The sequence below is a fragment of the Lithobates pipiens genome, unplaced genomic scaffold (assembly GCF_037356315.1).
Source record: "Lithobates pipiens isolate NorthernLeopardFrog02 unplaced genomic scaffold, aLitPip1_a1.2 Scaffold_23, whole genome shotgun sequence".
Taxonomy (NCBI): domain Eukaryota; kingdom Metazoa; phylum Chordata; class Amphibia; order Anura; family Ranidae; genus Lithobates; species Lithobates pipiens.
Genome location: NW_027507785.1, coordinates 310,541,439 through 310,567,119, shown reverse-complemented (window position 1 = coordinate 310,567,119; position 25,681 = coordinate 310,541,439). Strand labels below are relative to the sequence as shown.

At 45.6% G+C, this 25,681-nt stretch overlaps 1 protein-coding gene across 2 annotated transcripts in view; it reads right to left on the bottom strand.

Annotated features, from left to right (window-relative positions):
* The window catches only part of RPE65 (retinoid isomerohydrolase RPE65), a 66,383-nt gene that overhangs the window by 22,423 nt on the left and 18,279 nt on the right, over positions 1-25,681 (bottom strand). For both annotated transcript variants that reach the window (XM_077450499.1, XM_077450500.1), the window contains 5 exons: positions 15,621-15,728; positions 15,289-15,430; positions 9,919-10,066; positions 6,775-6,856; positions 3,356-3,488 (listed from right to left, as the gene is read on the bottom strand). In XM_077450499.1, the coding sequence (XP_077306625.1) occupies positions 3,356-3,488; positions 6,775-6,856; positions 9,919-10,066; positions 15,289-15,430; positions 15,621-15,728 (613 nt within the window). The remainder of the gene's footprint in view (positions 1-3,355; positions 3,489-6,774; positions 6,857-9,918; positions 10,067-15,288; positions 15,431-15,620; positions 15,729-25,681) is intronic.

Sequence of the window (25,681 nt, the reverse complement as noted above, 5' to 3'; positions counted from 1 at the left end):
ACCCCACAAAATAACGCGATAAAATAGCAACTTATCCGAATTACAAAATTTGAATTAAAAAATTTAAGCATTTTGCAATAAATACAGTAAGGTATAAAAGTGAAATAAGATTATAAGAATAGAAAAGAATAAAATAGAAAAAAATAGAACAGATAAGAATAGAATAGAATGAATATAGCCGCCTTCTGAAATTCAAATAGATTAGAAAATAGCGAATATATATTAACTAAATCCAAATATATAAAACAAAAACAAATCAGTCTTTTAGAACTTGCTTCTAAATATCATCACATAGGAGACTTTTTGTCCCCTATGTGATTGAAAAAAAAAGTAAAAAAAATAAAAAAATTAAAAATAAAAAGTTTCCCCCGAAAAAATAAAGTTACACCCAAGCACACCCCCTAAAAAATCACCACCACATATACGCACATAGGAATGTAATCGCATGTGTCGGGGGGGGGGGGGGGCTACGTCTAAAAATGTGGATTGTGAGACCCATCTTACATATCGCCACGCACGCCGGAGTGAGAGCAATAATTCTACCACCAGACCTCCTCTGTAACAGACAACTGATAACCTATAGGAGGCTTTTAAAGCATTGCCTATAAAAAAAAACTATAAAAAAATATAGTGTACTGAAGTTTGTCACAATTTCATGGGTGCACACAAATTTAAGGTTTGACATGTTGGGTATCTATTTACTCGGTGCAACCTCAACTTTTATATTTTACCAAAAATCTAGGTGGTTTAATGTGTTTCTTTGCCCTAAAATTCACTTTAGTGTGTCTTTTTTACTGTAAAAAAGAAAAAGTAAAGTACTGCGCAATAAAAGCCTCAAAGTGACTTAATGCAACCTAGCAGCTAAAACTGCTATAGACCAAAAGCATCGAAGTGAATGTGTAGCGCTATATTGCAATAAAAAATTCCACAGTGTGAACATAAACCACTATAAATCTTACATATAGTGACACAATATAAACGTGAACCTTACGGACACTAAATTTAAAACAATATTCAATAATCAATAAATAAAATCAATAAATAAAATCAATAAATAAATAAAATACCAAAAAAAAAAAAAAAATCACCAGAACAAAGTGAATTTGTATACAATGAATCTATCGGATAAGTCCAAAAAGTCTTTTGGTGTACATTTCTGAAGATGCACAGTGTTATTCGAATCCACGTAACTTCATAAAAATACGTGAATAGATGAAAAAAGTCATAACATGCGTGAATAAGTGTAGTAATTCAATCCCAAGTGAAGTTCTTTCAAAGCAAGAGTGTGTGTTTTTTACTGAAATTTTACGTTTCCTAGGCCTTTCCCGTAATATCATGTGAAATTGGAGCTACCACTATTTTGTTCTCTAGGGTTTCTACTGTTAGAAAATATATAATATTTTGGGGGTTTTGTGTAATATGCAGGCCTAAAATGATTTTATAAACGTGTGTAAAAAGATGCAAAAATGGCTCCGGCAGCAAATTCTTCACATTTACATTCAGGCCAAGCTATCCAGCAAAACTAAGCCCTTGTACACACGGTCGGAGATTCCGACAACCAAATCCGTTGGAGTAATTCCGACGGATTAATTCCAGAAGAGGTCCGGAAGTGATGTTGCATACACACGGTCGGACTAAATTGTCGGAAATTCCGATTTTACATAACGTGATGACATTATTTTGTTACGATGGGACTATGTTCAGGCTAGTAGCCAATAGCTTTGGTCTAGGAATTTGATCTGAGCATGCGTGGCACTTTGTCCGTCGGAGTAGGCTACACATGATCGGAGTATGTCCGATCGGAGCATGTTGTTGGAAAATTTTACCGGCAAGTTGGAAAACTTGGTACGTCGGATTTTCCGACTGAAACAGTCCGATGCAGACCACACACAGTCGGAATATCCGACAAAACGCTCCGATAGGACACATTCCGTCGGAATCTCCGACCGTGTGTACAAGGGCTTACAGTAACAAGAGTTGGAACTAATAATAAAGGTGGTTGAATACATAAAGATTTTTTTTTAGATTCCGAGGAATACGAAGCAGTCATAATACTGTAACCTCATTAGTAGTGGCGGCCCCTCCCTTTAAAAACAGAAAAAATAAAAAAATATTTTTCGGGCGCCGGACACAGTGCACTATGGGAAGCCCCACGCCAATGCAATCACGATATTGCAGACGAGGCGCTTCATTTGCAGGCTTCTGACCTGCTTTGTGGTGCATTTCAAAGCGCCGAGCAGCTTCGTTATTCTAGTGAAGAGGTTACTTCCGGTTTCCCTGTTTCAGGGAACCCAGAAGTGACATCAGCAGGTCCGTGGAACGCATGGCACGAGCGGAGCTGCCTGTAAGGTAAGTGAGGCTCAGGGCTGCATAAGATGGGGCACAGTAAGGCTGCATTAGATGGGGCACAGTGAGGCTGCATTAGATCGGGCACAGCGAGGCTGCATTAGATCGGGCACAGCGAGGCTTCATTTGATGGGGCACAGCGAGGCTTCATTTGATGGGGCACAGCGAGGCTTCATTTGATGGGGCATAGTGAGGCTTCATTTGATGGGGCATAGTGAGGCTTCATTTGATGGGGCACAGTGAGGCTTCATTTGATGGGGCACAGTGAGGCTGCATTAGATTGGGCACAGTGAGGCTGCATTAGATCAGGCACAGCGAGGCTGCATTCGATCGGGAATAGTGAGGCTGCATTTTATGGGGCACAGCGAGGCAGCATTTGATGGGCACAGTAGCTGCATAAGATGGGCACAGTGGCTATATATGAATGGCACAGTAGCTGTCTTTGATGGTGCACAGTGGCAGCATTTGATAGCACAGTGGAAGCATTTTATATGGCACAGTGGCTGCATTTGATGGCACAGTGGTGGCAATTGATGGACACAGTGGCTGCGTTTGGCACAGTGGCTGTGTTTGATGGTACAGTGGCGGCAATTGATGGGTACAGTGAGGCTGCAATTGATGGGGTTTTTTCCTGAATTTTTCAGTTTGTTTGCACCCCCCCAAAAATGTTGAGCACCAGAGGACCACTGCTCATGAGAGATTGGATTGCAGAGGACTGGAGTGTCTTTGATTTCACCTGCTCTGTATTCCTCGGGAATCTTCGTGCAAGGACGGTGACATCATGCCAAGTCATGTGGAGGACGGGTTACTGCAAGTATAAATCTAGCTTCTTCTACAGGTACATTTTACACCTAACGTTTTATTGGATTTTAAATTTTACTGAAAGGTCGGCTTTAAATGAGAAATAACAGATTAAAAGGAAAATCATCAAACTCCTTTGCTAAGAAGTTGTGTTCAGTTCTGATTCTCTTTGCCTTGGACTTCTAGCTTCTATAGTGCTCAGACTCACCCCCATGGTCTCATGGGACTCGAAGCAGTCCATGTAGTTGGCCCCCCAAATACTCCATGCCGAAAGGAACTTAATGAGATTAATCTTCACCGGCTGTTCTACGAAGACTATATAATTTGGCGTCAATCCAAAACTGCAAAACAAGTAACAAGAGGTGATCAGTGTACTGTAGCGCTAGTTGGAAGGCCTCATTCACACCATGCCTGCATACACTATATTGTCAAAAGTATTGGTACGCCTGCCTTTACACACATATAAACTTTAATAGCATCCCAGTCTTAGTCCGTAGGGTTCAATGTTGAGTTGGCCCACTTTTTGCAGCTATAACAGCTTCAACTCTTCTGGGAAGGCTGTCCACAAGGTTTAGTAGTGTGTCTACGGGAATGTTTGACCATTCTTACAGAAGAGCATTTGTGAGGTCAGGCACTGATGTGGACAAGAAGGCCTGGCTCGTAGTCTCCGCTCTAATGCAGTGGCGGCTGGTGGCATTTTTTTTGGAGGGGGGAGGGGTGGTGGCAAACAATCCACCGTCGCGGTCAGTTGGGTTGGCCACAGGCACCCCCTCACCCAGTCGGTCGGTCCCAATCCCCACACTTACCCCATCTAGGACGCAGGCAGCCAGCACTTCCTCCGGTCTGCGTCTCCTCCTTCTGGTGCTTTGCGGCGGCTTTTCCTGCGTCTCCTCCCTCCTCTTCCTTGACGCCAAATAGGATCGCTGCTCCTTTCAGCCCATCAGGACTGGCTTCCTGATTGTCCGTGAGGCGAATCAGGAAGACAATAGCAAACGTTCACTATTATCATACAACAGCACCCTGAGCCCACCTTTTTTTGAAGCCTATTAGAGCCTCTGGCTCTAATCACGTGCTTAAAATTTAAAAAAAAAAAATAAAAAAAAACCTATTGGAGGCCAATGTGTCTGGCGCCCCGTATGTAGATTAGGGGGCTAGACGCATTGAGTAGGGGGGTAGCACCCCTGCGCCCTGCATTACGGGTGACCACTGCTCTAATTCATCCCAAAGGTATCCTATCGGGTTGAGGTTAGGACTCTGTGCAGGCCAGCCAAGTTCCTCCACCCCAAACTCGCTCATCCGTGTCTTTATGGATTTTGCTTTGTGCACTGGTCCAAATCATTAGGTGGAGGGGGGGGGGGGGGTTATGGTGTGGGGGTTGTTTTTCAGGGGTTGGGCTTGGCCCCTTAGTTCCAGTGAAGGGAACTCTTAATGTATCTGAATACCAAGAAATTTTGGACAATTTCATGCTCCCAACTTTGTGGGAACAGTTTGGGGATGGCCCCTTCCTGTTCCAACATGACTGCGCACCAGTGCACAAAGCAAGGACCATAGGAACAAGGAGTCCTGGAAGTGATGGTTTGGCCCCCACAGAGCCCTGATCTAAACATCATGGAGTCTGTCTGGGATTACAAGTACAGACAGATGGATTTGAGGCAGTCTACAACCACAGAATATCTGTGGTTAGTTCTCCAAGATGGCTTGGAGAACACCTGCCTGCCGAATAGTAAAGAAAGGGACAAAGGGGTAAACAAACCCTGGGACTTTTAAGGTGCTTGGTAACACACAATAGATAAATATTCACAGAGTATATACCATAAAATAACAGATTTTTATTTAATTTACAAAAATGCAAAAAATTACAATTTATTAAAAATTATTATCCATGTCAGTATTATACAATGTAACAGTTTTCGAAGCAAAAAAATACCAATCAGAGTATACCACTCGACATGTTTCGCTCATCTGAGCTTCCTCAGGAGTTTAAGGTACACTTTGTGGTAGACCAAAAGATGCCGGTTAAAAATTGGACTGAAGTGAATAAAACAGCCATCAAATGTAAGTGATCTTAAATCTGGATTCTGAACCCCATAAATGCTCGAGTCAAAGTGGCCACAGGAGGACACAAGATAAAGATAATCTACACGCTGCTTAGGGTGAGATAGAATCAGAATAATTCCTATATCAGAGAAAAATCCTCATATATATATATAGATGTGAACCTGAATGTCAATGAGCACAGGCATATCACAGTTCACCAGAGAAAACAAGGGAAAGGGGAAGAATCCCCAAGGAATCGTATCTGTTAATATCCAACAGTAAGGCTGGTAGATCCCCGGGCGATAAGTGGAACGACCCCACCGATAGTCCCTGTCAGCTCACTATCGGGGGGGGGGGGGGGGGGGGGGGTCATTCCACTTAATTCACTATTTTTCCCCCTAATACCAAAGATTGTGTATTGTTTCCTCCCACTGGACACAGCCCCCCCCCCCAAGTCTGGCCCTTTCTTTAGAAAGTTTGGAGACCCCTGGGGATAAGTTTCCTTTGACAAATGTGCTTTCTGTTGCCAATGTTCTGGCAGATATACACTATATTGCCAAAAGTATTGGGACACCTGTATTTACACACATAAATTTTAATGGCATCCCAGTCTTAGACCGTAGGGTTCAATATTGGGTTGGTCCACCCTTTGCAGCTATAACAGCTTCAACTCTTCTGGGAAGGCCGTCCACAAGGTTTAGGAGAGTGTCTATGGGAATGTTTGACCATTATTCCAGAAGCACATTTGTGAGATCAGACACTGATGTGGGCAAGAAGGCCTGGCTCACAGTCTCCACTTTAATTCATCCAAAAGGTGGTCTATCGGGTTGAGGTCGGGAAATGTGCAGGACAGTCACATTCCTCCACCCCAAACTCGCTCATCCATGTCTTTATGGACTTTGCTTTGTGCACTGGTCCAAATCATTTGGTGGAGGGGGGATTATGGTGTGAAGGTTGTTTTTCAGGGGTTGGACTTGGCCCCTTAGTTCTAGTGAAGGGAACTCTTAAGGTGTCAGCATACCAAGACATTTTGGAAAATGTCATGCTCCCAACTTTGTGGGCCCCTTCCTGTTCCAACATAACTGCGCACCAGTGCACAAAGCAAGGTCCATAAAGACGTGGATGAGCGAGTATGGGGTGAAGGAATTTGACGCCCTGACCTCAACCTGATAGAACACCTTTGGGATGAATTAGAGCGGAGAGTGCCCCCCCCCAAAAAAAAATATACCACCAGCTGCCACTGAGTTAGAGCAGAGACTGCGAGCCAGGCCTTCTCATCCACATCAGTGCCTGACCTCACAAAGGCGCTTCTCAAAGAATGTTTAAACATTCCCATAGACACACTCCTAAACCTTGTGGACAGCCTTCCCAGAAGAGTTGAAGCTGTTATAGCTGCAAAGGGTGGGCCAACGCATTACTGAACCCTACGGGCTAAGACTGGGATGCCATTAAAGTTCATGTGCGTGTAAAGGCAGGCGTCACAATACTTTTGGTAATATAGTGTATGCAAACATTTTGTTTTTGTCAAAGTGCATAGCCAGGTGTGCAGAAAATCAGGATCACATATATATATGTGAAAGCTCGGCTCACCTGTGAACATAGGATGGCATAAGTCTGTCACTACAAGGAAATTGGACAACAATCTTGGATTTTGTGACGGGATCTTCTTTGTCTGAAACATAAAACAGGAAATGTTTTAAAATATATACATTCTTTACTCTACAAAGAAACATGTCAAACTAAAGACTAATATGCCTTTATTTTGCCGTCCCTGTGTTCTCACTCCCTCCTCATTAACATGCTAATTCATTTTTTTTTAATAAAACCTTTCAATTCTCATTGCATCTCTTATTTTAGATCCAGTGACATCTATTTTGTCCCATTGGGGTGATTTGCTTTCACTTCCTGTCTTGTAGATAAAACAGGAAGTCAGAGGGAATCCCTTCTTAGACAGTTGTCACCAGAAGTGTCCCCTTTGGAAGGTTTGCCATCTCTATTTTTTTCTGGCAACAACTTATTATTTGTTGCAGGCATTTATATGGTGCCAACCAGTGGCGTCGCTAGGGGGTGGCTTCTGGGGCTATACCCCCAAGTCTCTGCAGGGGTCCCCAACCACTGGGCCGCATGACAGAGCCGCCGGGCAGCACAGGGGAGCAGAGAGTGGGCGGCGGCATGAGAGAGCCAGCCGACGGGACACACGGGAGAACCAGAGAGTGGGCGTAGCCTGAGAGAGCCAGCCGGCCGGACACAGACAGGGGAGAACCAGAGAGCAGGTGGCAGCATGAGAGAGATTACATCATCTCTCTGATGCCCGCCCTCTCTCTGGGGACCCTGATGTAAGTGGGGGGGGGGAATCTCTGAGAACCCTGATGTAAGGGGGGGGGCTCTCTGGGGACCCTGATGTAAGGGGGGGCTCTCTGGGGACCCTGATGTATAGAAGGGGATCTCTGGGAACCCTGATGTAAGGAGGGACTCTCTGGGGACCCTGATGTAAGTGGGGGGGGGGCTCTCTGAGGACTCTGATGTAAGGGGGGGTTCTCTGGGGACCCTGATGTATGGACGGGCTCTCTGGGAACCCTGATGTAAGGGGGGGCCCTGATGTAAGTGGGGGGCTCTCTGAGGACCCTGATGTATGGAAGGGGCTCTCTGGGGACCCTGATGTAAGTAGGGGCTCTCTGAGGACCCTGATGTAAGGGGGGGGGGGCTCTCTGAGCACCCTGATGTAAGGGGAGGCTCTCTGGGGACCCTGATGTAAGGGGGGCTCTCTGGGGATCCTGATGTAAGGAGGGCTCTCTGGGGACCCTGATGTATAGAAGGGGATCTCTGGGAACCCTGATGTAAGGGGGGACTTTCTGGGAACCCTGATGTAAGTGGGGACTCTCTGGGAACCCTGATGTAAGGGGGGACTCTCTGGGAACCCTGATGTAAGTGGGGGGGGGCTCTCTGAGGACTCTGATGTAAGGGGGGCTCTCTGGGGACCCTGATGTATGGATGGGTTCTCTGGGAACCCTGATGTAAGGGGGGACTCTCTGGGGACCCTGATGTAAGGGGGAGGCTCTCTGGGGACCCAGATGTAAGGGAGGCTCTCTGGGGACCCTGATTTATGGATGGGCTCTCTGGGAACCCTGATGTAAGGGGGGACTCTCTGGGGACCCTGGTGTAAGTGGGGGGCTCTCTGAAGACCCTGATGTAAGGGGGAAGCTCTCTGGGGACCTGATGTAAGGGATACTCTCTGGGGACCTGATGTAAGGGAGGCTCTCTGGGGACCCTGATGTAAGGGATACTCTCTGGGGACCCTGATGTATGGAAGGGGCTCTCTGGGAACCCTGATGTAAGGGGGAAGCTCTTTGGGGACCCTGATGTAATGATAATATATATATATATATACACACACACACACACACACACACATATATATTATATACATGTGTATGCCCACCCAAGTGTAGGACTTTCTTTACTTTGCTGCTCTGAGCTCCACCCCCAGATCTTTTGTAGACCCAGCTATGCCCCTGGTGCCAGCAATTTACGCAGCACATTACTGTAAATGACATCGGTCCCTGCTCTCTGCTCTCAAGGAGCTCCCAGTCTAAGGTCACTAACTCCCATTCACACACACATACCAGGGCCAATTTAGATTGGAGCCAATTAACCTACCAGCATGTTTTTGGAGTGTGGGTGGAAATCGGAGTTCCTGGAGACAACCCACATCAGCAGAGGGAGAACATGGAAACTCCATGCAGATAATGTTCTGGCTGAGAATTGAACTGAGGACTCCAGTGTTGTACGTTGGATCACCATTACAAATCATGGGGCTCCATTCAGTCTACCTGGCAGAACTGGGGCCTAAGCCCGCCATCCCCAGCCCGCAGGCATTTAGCAGAGAAGGAGGCGCCATGGAGAAATTTGGGTATGGCAACAATATACTAACAATAGGAAGGGTTTCAAATTTGTAAAGAGCACAGGGGTAAGATATGTGTAACATACAGAGTGCAGGTGTCAGGTGTATAGAGCGTACAAAATGAAGGTGACATGAAAATGCAATGTACAGAGCACAGGGGTAAGATATGTGTAACATACAGAGTGCAGGTGTCAGGTGTATAGAGTGTACAAAATGAAGGTGACATGAAAATGCAATGTACAGAGTGCAGGGGTCAGTGGTATGTAATGTTGACACTGTAGGTGTCAGCAGTGTGTACTGTACAGTGTGCAGGAGTCAGAGGTGGATAATGTACATAGCTTAATAGTCAGAAATGTTTATTGTACAGAGTGCAAGGGTCAGGAGTGGGCAATGTAAAGAGTTTAGGGGTCAGGAGTTTGTAACATACAGAGTGCAGGGGTCAGGAGTGGATAATGTACAGTTTAGGGGTCTGGAGTAGGTAATTTACAGAGTGCAGGGGCTAGGAATTTGTAACATATAGAGTGCAGAAGTCAGGAGTGGGTAATGTACAGAGTGCAGGAGTCAGGAGTGGGTAATGTACAGAGTGCAGGAGTCAGGAGTGGGTAATGTACAGAGTGCAGGGTTCAGGAGTGGGTTAAGTATACAGGTACAATACATAGTTCAGATTTTAGGAATATGTATGATTTTTGGGTACAGGCAGAGTAATTCACTGGAGGAATTGCTGTGCACACTTTTTGTCCTTCAGTTTCTATCCCAGTGAAGACAGAGTGCATTTTCCATCCGTCTACCAGAGCAGACCCCCCCATAGTCGGTAGCACTTATTGGGGACGTACCTGCCTGCAGAGGGGGGATTTTGATCACATTATAAGCGATGGCGAAATGCTTCCCAAAACAATTCCCGATGTTGTAGACCGTGCCGTCGTTCTCGATGTGCGGATGAGCCGTCACCCCGTTGATGGAGATGTAGTTGCAGAGATCTACCTGAAAGTCAGACAGGAAGTGACAAGGTTATCGATGACTAATCGCAGTGACTCACGCTGCAGAATCCGCCCGTGATTCAATGACATTTCCAGAGCCATCCGCATATGTTTCCTTCTTCCATCATAAAACGGTCGTTTAAATTCACAGTCACGCTCCGGTTCACATTACTTTCCTAATTAGTGTGCAAACAAATAGCCCATAATTCTGGAAAAGGTTAAAATGAGTAATGACAAGGCTTAAAGGGGACGTGGGGGTCTCTTCAAGGAGTCTTTCAGATATATGGTAAAGAGACCCTGTCACATGACATGTAAAGCAATTGCTGCCCTGTTACAGCTACCCTTGGGCTGTGGTCTGAATCCGAAAAGTTAGCTGTCATTGCTGAGCCATTGAGCTGCTGGCAGGAGGTTCCCCATCCCCGGCCTGGGCAGGGATGCTTGTGACATCATTGACCCAATGACATTGGCCCGATAGGGTCATGTGGCCATCATAGATCAAGGATGTCATGAGCATCCCCATCCATACAAGGAGGCCAGTGAGATGCAGGCGGGAGATTCCCTGACCCCCAGTACAGGCAGGGATGCTTATGACATCATTGATCTAATATGAGCACATGGCCATGTTAGGTCAATGATGTCATGAGCATCTGAGGATCTCCATCCAGGCAGAGCCGTGGGCAGGAGGTTCCCCATCCCCGGGCTGGGCAGGGATGCTTGTGACATCATTGACCTAACATGAGCACATGGCATTGGCCATGTTAGGTCAATGATGTCATGAGCATCTGAGTATCTCCATCCATACAGAGCTATGGGCAGGAGGTTCCCCATCTCCATCCACGGCCTGGGTAGGGATGCTTGTGACATCATTGACCTAACATGAGCACATGGCATTGGTCATGTTAGGTCAATGATGTCATGAGCAACTGAGCAAATCCAATCATGCAGAGCTATGGGCAGGAGGTTCCCCATCCCCGGCCTGGGCAGGGCTGCTTGTGACCTCATTGACCGAATGACATTGGCCCAATAGAGTCATGTGGCCATCATAGATCAAGGATGTCATGAGCATCCCCACCCATACAAGGGATCTAGTGAGCTGCAGGCAGGAGATTCCCTGACCCCCAGTACAGGCAGGGATGCTTATGACATCATTGACCTAATATGAGCACATGGCCATGTTAGGTCAATGATGTCATGAGCATCTGAGTATCTCCATCTGTGCAGAGCTATGGGCAGGAGGTTTCCCATCCCCGACCTGGGCAGGGCTGCTTGTGACATCATTGACCCAATGACATTGGCCCAGGTAACTTCCTGTCTGAACCCAAAAGCTTTTATTGCTGGGCCAATGAGCTGCAGGCAGGAGATTCTCTGACCCCAGTACAGGCAGGGATGCTCATGACATCATTGACCTAATATGACCACATGACCACATTAGGTCAATGAGGTCATAAGCACCCCCGCCTGTGCAGGGAATCTCATGCCTGCAGCTCATTGGGCCAGCTAACTTCAGGTCCAAGCCCATAGTTTGCTAGGCCAATAAACTGCTGGAAGGAGATTTGCTGTCCTTCTGAAGGGCGGGGATACTTATGACATCACTGTCGTAATATGACCACATGGCAATGACACTTCCAGTCCAAGCCCAAACCTTAGCTGTCACTGTAGGACCAATGTGCAGTGGGAGGGAGATTCCCCGCCCTTCTTCAGGATCGAGGATCCTCATGACATCATTGACCTAATATGGGCATGTCGCTAAATTAGATGATTTATGTCACATGCAGCCCTGCCCACTCAGGGGGTCAGGAAATCCCCCCGACCCCCCGGAGCTCATTGGCCCAACTAATTTCTGGTCCAAACTCAAACGTTGTCATTGCAGGACCAATGAGCTGCAGGAGGGAGATTCCCTGCTCCCCTGCAGGGGTGGGGATGCTCATGACATGGCCATATTAGGTCAATGACAATGGGTGAGAAATTCCCTACCTCCCTACATGACATTGAGCCACGTGCCCATATTAGGTCAATAATGTCATGTATACCCGCCTCTACATCACCTGCAGGGCGGAGAATCTCCCAGCTTATTGGCCCAGCAATACCCACCAGTTTCCAGGTTCAGATGAACTTGGTTTCGGACCAAACCTAAGCTGTAAACACAGCTGTTTTGCTACTTCCACACTGCTGTAGGTATTCCACACTTCCCCTGCTGTGCACTTTGGGTCCTGTAACAGAAGAGACCTTTTACAACCTTTTCTGTGGCCTGTGTGTTGACATGCTGCCACTTCACTTATCTCCAGCCGTTGCAGGTATTCAACCCCTTAGGTGTGTTGGAAACCTGCTCCCCCCTGCTGCATGCTGTGGTTCCTCCCACCGTCTCATACTCCTTGTAGTAATGTAGCAGCTGGCCAAAGGAACCACAGCATGTAGCAGGGGGGAGCAGATATGCAACACACCCAAAGAGTCAATTACTGTACCTACTGCGGCTGGAGAGCAGCAAATCGTCAGAATTTTAACATAAGAGCCACAAAAAATGTTAGCATAGTTCTCTTCTTTTACAGGGTGGGTTTTTTTTTTGAAGCACATGATTACAGCCTGAGGCTCTAATTGGCTTCAAAAAAGTTTATGTGACATTATAAAATGAGTATTCACTAAAGTCTTCCTGTTTCTCTTCCCAGCCAACCAGGAAGCGGTTGCTGAGACCCGATTGGCTGGGAGTCCTAAGACCCCATAGGCAAGATTCCAGGACTCCCGATAGGCCAGGAGGAGACCACCGGGACTCAGGACCGGGACTCGGGGAGAAAGACGCAGGAATGAAGGTAAGTGCAGGGCTGGTGGGCGATGAGTGAGCAAAGCAACGATTGACGGGGGGGGGGGGGGGGGTGAACGGTTTGGTGGTGGTCGAATGGATGGATGGCTGGAGGTGGGTGGTTGGCTGGGCCCCCCCCCCCAAGAAATTTGAGCACCAGCCACCAATGGGGGCCTTGTGTCCAATGAGCCTGTGCTACATTCAGCTTGGCATATAAACCTTAGCAATGCATGCTCGTGTTTTAAAAGCATTTTTTATGTATAGTTTGTAACTATATACTGCACGTTCATAGGGATAGTCAGTGGCGTTGCTAGGGGGTGGCTACTAGGGCTATAGCCCCAAATCTGGGGCCCATAGCCCTGAATCTCTTACCTAGGGTTGGCTCTGGGCTCCATCTGCTCAGCTGGTGGCCGGGGGATGAACATGACTAGTTAATGTTATCAGGTACAAGTTCTTATCTATATTCAGCAGTCCCAACAATTGAATCATTGTCCTGACATCCAATTCTATACCAATCTGCCGGGCAATGTAATTGTTGGGAACCGCAGCCCCCCTCTGATGTAAGGGGAGGTTCTCTGGGGACCCTGATGTAAGTAGGGGGGCTCTCTGTGGACCCTGACTAAGGGGGGCTCTCTGTGGACCCTGATGTAAAGAGGGGGACCCTGATGTAAGTGGGGAGGCTCTCTGGGGACCCTGGTGTAAGGGGGGGGATCCGCATTCAGATATGTATCGATATTATATGTATACACACACACACACATATATATTATATACATGTGTATGCCCACCCAAGCGTATGACTTCCTTTACTTCGCTGCTATGGGCTCTAGCCCCAGATCTTTTGTAGACCTAACAACGCCCCTGGGGGTAGCCATACCATCGTTATATATTCTGGCTCTGCATTCTGCTTTACAGTGCTACACTGGTTGTGCTTTATAGCTCCCTCTATACAGTAAATCTGAATCATAATTTGAGCACAGGGTGGGTTGTGGGTGCGGCAGCGCAATTATGTGTATATTTGTACTTTGATGCACTTCGCAGTTATCAGTGTACAATTTTGAGACATGCTTACAACCTTTCTAGTGAACCGACTCTGCGGATCGTGGTTTAAGTTTGTGCTGTATGTTGAGTTTTCAATAAGCTAATAAATAAATAACATTTTTTGATTTAAAAAAACACACACACACACACACACACACGCTCCCTCTACTGGCCAATCTACAAATCATAAATATGGAAGAACACTTTAACCACTTCAGGTCTTAAAGTGGGAGTCTGCCAGGACTCCGCGTTTTTTTTTTTTTTTTTAAAAGCCAGCAGCTACAAATACTGCAGCTGCTGACTTTTAAAATAGTGACACTTACCTGTCCAGCGCGCCCGCGATGTCGGCACCCGAAGCCGATCTGTAGATCGTTTCTCGGGTGCTGCCGCCGCCATCTTGGGTATGGAAATCAGGAAATGGAGCCTTTCGGCTTCATTTCCCGGTTCCCTACTGCGCATGCGCGAGCCGCGCTGCGCAATAAGGACGGTCCCCGCTGCCTCTGGGATCCGTGTGTTTTCCCAGCAGGCAGCGGGCACTTGCGGAAAGGGGCGGGCACTTGCGGAAAGGGGCGTAATATACGCCCCTTTCCGCAGAGAGCTATCCCGGAAGTGGGTGCAGATACCTGTACTGTACAGGTATCTGCACCCCCCTCCCCCCTGAAAGGTGCCAATTATGGCGCCGGAGGGGGGGAGGGTTCCGATGAGCGGAAGGTCCACTTTAGGGTGGACCTCCGCTTTAAACATGTACACTCCTTATGGATCAGTGCAATTTTTACATTTTAACTGTAGGCCTTTTTAGTTGGTGATAACTGTAATCATTTTTTGACAGCATTGTTTTGCAAAATCAATTTTATTTTCTATGTTTGGCATCTTTGCCTCGGGTGCTGGATGACCCAGGTAATTTCCAGTAATGGGAAACGGCATAAGAGATGCGTCATAAGAACTTTGCTGGGTTTCTTAGGACTTATCTCTTATGTTCAAAATTCTAAAATTGTTAAAGTGTTTAAAAAAGCAAAAATAATTGATTTTATCTGTGATAGAGTAGGTTATTATTGTTTTCATCTGTGTTCCATTTGGGAGATTTTCCTTTCTGTCCTGTAGACATAGCAGAAATTGAGACGAAATCTCTCCAAAATGAGTGAAATCCCCTCTTGGACAGTTGTCATTACAACAGGTGTCCCCTCTATTCTTGTTCTGTTGGCAACTCAGAATTTTGGATTTTCCACTACTTTCAGCTCATGTTACACTGGCCATCGAGGAAAACAGAGAGGGTATGATGGTCACAGATGTTCACAGACTTTTGCCCATATTGTGTATGTAAACTAAAGGGTGTATACACTGTATATATATATATATATATATATATATTATTATTATTTTTTTTAAAGTACCTTTTTAATGGTCTCTAGCGTTTCTGGATCCACCTTTGTGATGTAATTGGTTTCTGTGCAGGCGTAAAAGTCCTCGCCCACGGGGTAGATGTTGACCAGGGCATTGTCCGTCACCTCTAGCCCTTTAAAGTAAGAGAAAAACCTGCAAGACAACATCGGAGTCACTCGCTCTCCATAGGAGGTAATCCATTTTTAATTTTGTCCCTGGTTTGCACTAAATAGTCAATATTGAATTAAATATTATATATATATATAAAAAATAATATAACATTAAAATAAAATAGAATATAAAATTGAATAGCCAATAGTTTGACATCATTTATCCCACTCACCTGGAAAATATGTTTTTGCAGGGATCAGGGTAAGCAAACGTTCCAAACTCTGTGATGACAATTCTTTTCTCAGTCATGGCCCTGACATATGCATCAGTCTTTATAAATCTGCAAAATAACATTAAAGAAATATTGAAGCATATATATATATATATAATTTAATGAAGAACTAAAGGCAATGCTTTCTTGTTTAATTTTGAATAGAGTAAGGGATTACCCTGATAATAACCTTGTTGAAGTCACGTGACGGTGTGACAAACCACCTCGGGGGTGGAGCATGTGACATCATCTCTCAAACCCAGAAGTGGGTGTGTGACTTTCCCATGATGGAATGCCTATCAACTAACTTTAAGGGGGCAATACTATATATATATATATATATATATATATATATATATATATATATATATATATATATATATATATATATATATATATATATATATATATATATATATATATATATATATATATATATAATTTATATATTTATTTATTTTTTACAGAATAGCTGTATATATTTTAACTGGTCATACTGCAGTGTATGGTTTTAAAGTGCACTAATACACGTGAGTGCATATTCATTATTTTTAACTAGCGGGAAAGCATGATGATGTATTTTATTCTTTTGTGTTGAGGAGCTCATCATTTGGAAAAAAGGTATAACCACTTCTGATGTACCCGGCTGAAGGATTTATCCAGGGAGTGTTTTCTGGTGGTAAATCTGGGAATATCCCAAGGAGATGCTGGATGCGCCTTAAAGGGCAAGGTGCATTATGACCTATTTATATATGTAGGTTGACATCTTCAGTTGAGCGCGCAGAGTGAAAGGTGGTGGAGCTCTCTTAGCACATTATGGCTGAAAAGTGTTTAAGAGCACATAGGTGGAGATTAATTTAATTACACGGTTAAAGGAAAAAAAGACAATACTCTATTGATTGCACATTCGCGTGTATTGGACACGAATTAAATAAATATACTAAATAAATACTATAAATAAATAAATACTAAAATATAATAAAATATAAATATGAAAATAAATATGAAAATAAACAACAAATAAATAAATATATGCATACTAAAAAAATAAATACACTAAATACATACTATAAATAAATCAAAATGAATAAAATATAATATAAAATATAAATATAAAAATAAACTATAAATAAATAACTAAATATGGAATTTTGTATGGAATATATGTGTTAGTACAAAATACTTTTTTTTTTTTTTTTTTTTTTTTTTGCGGTTGCACTGCAATTCACAGTTTATATATTAGAGGGTTATAACTGTAAGGGAACATAGCCACCCTTACTCATGTGCCTGGCACCATAGCCCACTATGCATGATGCTCAAAAATGCACAGGTAGTTCAGAACCCCAAGAATGGCTTACTCCTCAGCTCCTCCTCTAGGAGTTGACTGTGATGTGCATTTTTGTGACAATTACAGTCTGCCCCTCCCCTAACAGGAAGTTTAGGGAAGCAGCACTGGGAGAAAAGTAGCAAACAACTTTTATGAAGACAAATAGTAAGCGACTGGAGGCATCAATAAACATTGTGGTATACAGTATGTTTGTTTAAGACATTCATGTAGAAAAATGAAGAGGGTTTAATGCTACTTAAAATTTACCATTGGAAGGGTTGGGTTATATCTGTTCAACAAATGCAAAACACATCCTGTTGATCCTGAATTCCGCTGCTGTCCTGTGCACTCCGCATCATTATCACAAACAATGACCAGCCTTGTCCAGTTCTCCTCCATGAATTCACAAAGTGAATTTATATCCTTTTTTTGGCTACTGAGAAATATATTTAACCACTACAGCCCCGGAAGGATTTACCCCCTTCCTGACCAGACCACTTTTTGCGATTCGGCACTGTGTCGCTTTCACTGACGTGTGACGTGGCTCCCAAACAAAATTGATGCCCTTTTTTTCCCACAAATAGAGCTTTCTTTTGCTGGTATTTGATCACACCTGAGGTTTTATTTTTTGTGCTATAAAAAAAGAGCAACAATTTTGAAAAAAACACAATATTTTTTACTTTTTGCTATAAATATCCCCCAAAAATATCTAAAAAAACATTTTATTTCCTCAGTTTAGGCCGATACCTATTCTTCTACATATTTTTGGTTAAAAACAAAAATCACAATAAACGATTTTTATCGTGACTGCGACATTATTGCAGGCACATCGGACAATTTTGACAGATTTTTGGGTCCCACGGGTGCGGTCACGGAGCTCGCGGCAGGCACGCACGCGTGCGCGGCGGGGAATTCAAACTAACGTACGGGTACGTTACTTTGCCCAGCCGTGCCATTCTGCCGAATATTTGCTGACAGCGGTCGGCAAGTGGTTAAAGTGTAACTCCACTCATTAAAATGCAAATCAATTCATAACTTTTTTGAAGTGCGATTTCTGGATAATTGTTGTTGCTATTCTGTCTCTCACTGTTAAAATAAACCTACCATTAAAATGTTAGACCGATCATTTCTTTTGTGCGTGGGCAAACGTACAAAATCAGCAGGGGATCGAATACTTTTTTCCCCTCACTGTAGGATAACATGCTGGGGGGGAGTTTACTGGCTGCTACGCTGTAAAAACGTCCAATGTCCATGAGGCCTCCACTAGCTGTTGCACTTGCAGGGTTCTAATGAGTAAAGTGGCAGTGTCTGTATCTCTTTAGACGTGACTATCTCACCAAAAATGACATTTTTGTTGCAGGGGATGCCCAAAATCTGACTTGCATCTTAGTGTAGACGTCTGAGAAAATCACCAAGGCAAACACACAAGCAGGAAATGGCTTTTATGGGGGGGTGTTCTGTATACCATCTGTGTACAGAACGCCTCCAGGTTGCCATATTGCATTTTACAGAAAATTACAGCGGCTGCAGATTGAAAAGAAAAGGACATTTTTAATAAAATTTAATTACAATATGACTTGTGTATATGCTATATATTTTTTTTATTTGCTATTTTTCCCATGAAAGCGGAGTCACCCTTTATTAAAAAAAAAAGCGCTACAATGGAGGCAAACTAATTTATTTCAGGTCATAAGATCAAGCTGCAGCATTGTACCAGCCAAAAAAAGGAGAATCAAAAAAACGTAGAAGCTTTTATTCCATTTTACAGATTGCACAAAACTCTATTTTATTTTCCACAGCTGGGTTTGTGGAAATCTGAAAAAAAAGAAAAGATTTTTTTTTCATTGCAGCGGTGATTTTTTCAGAATAAAAGATGGTCAGGTTCAGCAATGGAGTAAAATGATAGGAAATGTAGAGTGGGGGGGGGGGGGGGGGCGGGGCACCCAGGGCAGGCTGTACTCAGAGATAGGATGAAGCCGGCAATTATACAGAAAAGGATTCTGGGTAAAGCAAAGCAACAGCGATACAACGACACGTGTGTGATGTCCGGCGGGGTCAGCCGGCTGCTCTGCTTTGTAGAACTTTCAGATGAAGCTGACCGTGAAAATTATAATGGGCTGCAAAAATAACATACAGTTACATACCGGTAGTTAGGTTGAAAAAAGACACAAGTCCGTCTAGTTCAACCATAAAAATAAATAAATAAAAAATAATATCAAACAATCCCATATACACAATCCTTCACCCGCAGGTGATCCAAAAAATGTTGCCGAAAAATGTTTTAAAATAAATTGAGCGCGCCGATTCTATAACTAAAAAATGTCAACTTCACATTCTCAATCACGAAAAGGATTATTTATAAAGTAAATGCTGTAATGCTACTACTTGAGTAGTGAGAAATGAACATCCTACAACTCCACACCTCAGATCACTGTCCCCCCGCACATCTGCCTAAACCTCTGTATCCCCCCGCACATCTGCCCCACATTTGTACCCCCCTGCACATCTGCCCCACCTCTGTACCCCCCCTTCACATCTGCCCCACCAATGTCCCCCCACCACTGTACCACCCTGCTCTTCTGTCCCACAACTGCAACCCCCTGCACATCTGCTCCACCACTATCCACCTGCACATCTGCCCCACCTCTGTACCCCCCGGCACATCTGCCCCACCACTTTAACCCCCTGCACATCTGCCCCACCACTGTACTACCCTGCACATCTGCGCCACCACTGCAAACTCCTGAATATCTGCCCCACCACTGTACTACCCTGCACATCTGCCCCACCACTGTACTACCCTGCACATCTGCCCCACCACTGCAAACCCATGCACATCTGCCCCACCACTGCAAACCCCTGCACATCTGCCCCACCACTGTCCCCCCTGCACATCTGCCTGTACCCCCCTGCACATCTGCCCCACCACTGTAACCACCGGCACATCTGCTCCACCACTGTACTACCCTGCACATCTTCCCCATTACTGTACCCCCTGCTCATCTGTCCCACCACTGTAACCCCCTGTACATCTCACCCACCACTGTACCACCCTGCTCTTCTGTCCCACTACTGAAACCCCCTCCTCATCTGCCCCACCACTGTTACCCCCTGCACATCTGCCCCACCCCTGTAACCGCCATACCCCCATGCTCTTCTGTCTCACCGCTGAACCATCTTCTCATCTGTCTTAACACTGAACTTGTCTGCTCATCTGCCCTACCACTGTAACCCCCTTTCTCATCTGCCCCACCACTGTACCTCCTTCTCTTTTGCCCCACCACTGTAATCCCCTGCTCATGTGTTCCACCAATGTACCTCCTTTCCCGTCTGCACCCCTCTGCACATCTGCCCCACCTCTGTACTCCCCTGCTCCTCTGCCCCACCGTTGTAACCCCTTGCTCATCTGTCCCACCAATGTACCTCCTTTCTTCTCTGCCCCGCTACTGTACCCCCCTGTACATCTGCCCCACCTCTGCACCGCCTGCTCTTCTGCCCAACCACTGTAACCCCCTGCTCATCTCTCCCACCAATGCACCTCCTTTCACAACTGCCCCACCGCTGTACCCCCTGCTCTTCTGTCCCATCACTGAACCCCCTTCTCATCTGCCCCAACACTGAACCCCCCCAGCTCATCTTTCCCACCACTGTAACCCCCTGCTCATCTGCCCCATCACTGTACCCCCCTGCCTTTCTGTGCCACCGCTGAACCCCTTTCTCATCCCTCCCACCCCTGTATCTCCTGCACATCTGCCCCACCACTGTACCCCCTCGCTCTTCTGTCCCACCACTGTAACCCCCCTGCTCATTTACCCCATCGATGTACCCCTTTTCTCATCTGCCCCACCACTATACCTCTCTGCACATCTGCTCCACCGACGTATCCCAATGCTTTTCTGTCTCACTACTGAATCACCTTCTCATCTGACCATACACTGAACCCATCTGCCCCACCACTGTAACCTGCTTTCTCATCTGCACCAACGATGTACCTTGTGCACATCTGTCTCACCTCTGTTCCCCCTGCTCTCCTGCCCCACCAATACACCTTCTTTTTCATCTGCCCCACTGCTATACCCCCCTGCTTTTCTGTCCCCCAACTGAACCCCCTTCTTATCTGCCCCAACACTGAACCCCCCTGCTCTTTTGTCCCACAGCTGAACCTCCTTCTCATCTCTTTATACCCCCCTGCTTTTCTGTCCCACAGCTGAAGCTCCTTCTCATCTCTTCCACCACTTTACCTCCTGCACATCTGCCCCACCACTGTACCCTCCCGCTCTTCTCGCCCACCTCTGAACCCCTCCTGCTAATTTTTTCCCATCGCTGTACCCTCCTGCTCATCTGCTCCACTGATGTACCCTCTTCTCATTTATGATGTGCTTGATATGCAGAGTGGTAAAAAAATATAGAGAAGAGAAACATCTACCTGTCCTGGCACACTCATCCTGCTGATCCACCTCTCACATCCAACCCACGTGCTTGTATGTGATGTATGTGATGTATGGGATGTATGTGATGTATGGGATGCAGGGGAGTAACTATAGGGGGTGCAGCAGTCGCAACCGCAACTGGGCCCTGTGCTGCAGGGGGCCCATGCACCTCCCTCTACATATGGCTGGCAGCAGCATAGGCAGCTAGGGGTACCAGTGCACCATGCACACGGGTGGCTGGAGGTGGAGGGTGACTAGCAGAGCTCCATGCTCGACTATCGCACTGGCTGCTCTTTAGTTGTGCATTCCCCGCATGACCTGTGTCCTCGGCTGGCTCCTCAGAGTACCCCTCTCCTGCTCCATGCATTGCCGCTCAGTCCGATGTCTGTTCTCCCCAGCCAGAGTCCAGCCCCCCCCCCCCTTCGAGTCCGGCCCACACTGCACTGCATACTTCTGCCGGGTAAATAAAATTTAAGCACACAGATGCAATGCAGCCCTATGAGAGCCGGCTCCCCGGAGGACACTGCAGGCTTGTCTGCCAGTCCCCCTCCTCCCCCGTCATACACAGATGATGAAAGGTCTTTCTGGGAGATATGCTGATTGCCCGTCCAGCACACTGGATGGAGCCCAGGCCAACATGGATGAGTGCGCGGCCTGCAGCTTGGTCATGGTGAGTGAGAGGACCCCACACACCATTGTGAACAAAATGGCTGATAAACAGCGATTATTAAACTCCGCGCCACTAAAAATAATCGTGAATTTGATCAATAATCAGTGAAAAATAAATAACTAATAGCTGCTCCCTAAAAAAACAAGGAAAAACTTGTCATACTGGAAATATACTAATGATAGGGGCGCTAGTGCAGATGTAAATAACAAAAAAATGTGAAAAAAAGTGACAATCATAAAACATCTAAAATAATCCACACCATATCACAAAGCTGCAATAAACAACAAAAAATGCAAACAAAGTAAATAAAGTCCCACATTCAGGTAATGGAACTCCAAAGTCCAAAAATAAATGTGATTTTTTCAGTGAAAAACTCCTTCTGAATCCATAAATCGGAAAAAATTTGAAATCTTCTATAACGTGATAAACCGTCCCTTCACCAGACAATTTATGAATAAGGAAAAACAACACCCCACTTTTAAAGATAAAGATGTCTTCTTACCAGATGCTGTTGACTACTTTAATTAAAAAGATAGTCAGATAGGCTTATGCAGGTTGATTCCCTGCTGACATGGAATGTGATGGACCTCGTATGGACAGAAGCTTCTTCCTCATAGGCTCAGATAGGTCATAAAAAAAGCCAAACAAAATTCCATAGCATAATACCGTTTAATCATAAAATCAATTTAAAAAACATAAGGCCAAGTGGCTGCTTACATGTGTAGGTGCCCAACCTGGCACTGGGGCTGCTTGCTTAAAACAACAATTTCGTAATGGATACGTAGTTCCTCGTGGTGTAAGGCGAAGCGCTTCCTGATGACGTGTCAAACGAAACGTACGTCGAGGCGGTATCCAGTCACGTTCGTTTACGTCTAGTTCCGGTCGTCTTTGGTCATCGGCTGCCCTTCGGTGGAACGCACGCCTTACACCACGAGGAACTACGTATCCATTACGAAATTGTTGTTTTAAGCAAGCAGCCCCAGTGCCAGGTTGGGCACCTACACATGTAAGCAGCCACTTGGCCTTATGTTTTTTAAATTGATTTTATGATTAAACGGTATTATGCTATGGAATTTTGTTTGGCTTTTTTTATGACCTATCTGAGCCTATGAGGAAGAAGCTTCTGTCCATACGAGGTCCATCACATTCCATGTCAGCAGGGAATCAACCTGCATAAGCCTATCTGACTATCTTTTTAATTAAAGTAGTCAACAGCATCTGGTAAGAAGACATCTTTATCTTTAAAAGTGGGGTGTTGTTTTTCCTTATTCATAAATTGTCTGGTGAAGGGACGGTTTATCACGTTATAGAAGATTTCAAATTTTTTCCGATTTATGGATTCAGAAGGAGTTTTTCACTGAAAAAATCACATTTATTTTTGGACTTTGGAGTTCCATTACCTGAATGTGGGACTTTATTTACTTTGTTTGCATTTTTTGTTGTTTATTGCAGCTTTGTGATATGGTGTGGATTATTTTAGATGTTTTATGATTGTCACTTTTTTTCACATTTTTTTGTTATTTACATCTGCACTAGCGCCCCTATCATTAGTATATTCCCACACACCATTACTTACCCGCTCCATCTCCCCTGGGGACAGGGACCCCTTCTCACCTGGGGGCAGTAACTTCATCTGCCCTGGAGAAAAGGACCTCATCTCTTCTGGGGACAGGGACCCAATCCTGCCTAGGGACAGTCCCCCAATGGGACACCTAAAAATAAAATAATAAAAAAAACTACTAATGCCAGTGGTGGAACTACAGGGCTCACAAAGGTCATACCTGTGACCACGCCCTGGAGTTCCACCGCCGGAGGGAAGGACCCTGGCTGGGATTCAGGGGGGCCCTTCATGGTTTCTTGCATCTGGGCCCGGAAGGTTCTAGTTACGCCACTGGGATGTATGGGATGTATGTGATGTATGCGATGTATGTGATGTCACATACAAGCATCTGGACTGGATGTGCAATGGTGAGCTCAGGTCAGGGGTATTTTCAGAAAGCAGGGGGTCTATGTGCAGGATCATAAGTTGAGCCCCCACAGCTGAGAAAAAGTTTGGCGCTCTGCACCACAGCAAAAGTTGGGTGTGGTTTTCATTGCGCTGAATACTGGCTGTGGCTTAAAGGGACACAGAGTGCCGGGGTTCAGTAATAACACAAAGGTTCAGGAATAATTTCAACAAAGTTCCCAGAAGCTCAACAGTAATTCCACAAACTGTCACCTGATTGGTTTTCTCAATAACAGTGAAATCCCTTCTTTCTGAGATTGGTAGTGGCAACCAAGCGAGTCAGGGCGGGGCTAGCAGGACTGTGATTGGCTTCAGCAGTAGCCAATGACAGTCCTCCTCCTCCTGGAAACAGAGACCACCCCCCTAGCAGAGCTGCACCCAATCTCTTCCCTGTCACAAGAGCTGACGATCGCAGCTACAGAAAAAGTTAGAGAGCCAGACAATGATTCCCATCATTTACAATGTGTGGGGGGCGCAGTGCCTCCCCCTCAGTGCGGTGTGGGGAATTCTGAAATTGGAATGCATTTGTGTCTCACTGACACTTCCCTGCGCTGCTCTGCTAATGGGGAGGAAGTCGAGTTCTGGCAAAAGAGGCTTTGTGTGCTTCTTGCGGCTCCAGTGCCGGGGGTTGCCTACCCCTGATTTAAAGGATAAGTGCACTTCTCTAGTAAAAGGTGCAATACGCTTTCCTCGCATTATTGTTCAAAACTTTTCCTTTAGTGGTCCTGTTAGGGTGATCTCCCTTGAGTCACCAGTACAGGAAGTGAAGCAATCATCCCAACGGGGACACGGAGAGCAATAAAAACCTGGCAGAAATTCTAAGACAACCCCCATAAGATACTCACCAGGGGTGATCAGAAGTGTAGACAATCCCTGAACATTCCATTTTAAACTGAACCTCAGGCACAAAACATGAATTTACATTTATTCCCCTGAAAGCCAAAAAGGATATAAATCCACTGTGTGTGTGTGCAAAAATTACCTTTGCAACCCCAGACTTATCGTATAAAAATAGCAGTGACATCATCATTGTCCTGTACAGAGAGCAGAGCTGTGGGAGGGGACCAGCAGGCTCCACCCACTACAGGTAGCCTGAAGAAAATTACAGGAGGGGGGCGGAGACAAGACCAGTCACCCTGCACAAGGAGAGAGAGCAGCAGTCAGAGTGGGGTGGGACCCAGCAGGCTCCACCCTCTACAAGCTGCCTGCAGAAAAAACTACAGGAGGGGCGGAGACAAGAGGGGGCAGACCAGTGGTATATATTTTTGGGCGGGTGCAAACAGCGCACCCACACCCTCTCCAACCCCCCCCCCCCTCCAGTTGGTTACCAGCTCCGCACTTACCCTATCTAAGGCTGGGGCATCGCTTCCCTCAGGGCGGCGGCTTCCCCAGTGTCTTCTCGGCATCATGGTGTCTTCTGCCGTGCATCTCCTCCTAGGCCAATAGGATTGCTCCTCCTTTCCGGCAATCGGGAACTGGGTCTCACGACCCGCTTCCTGATTGGCCGGGAGGAGAATCAGGATGACAATAGTGAATAAATGAGCCTAATAGAGCCTTAGGTTCTTTTTTGAAGCCTCGTGCTTTAAAAAA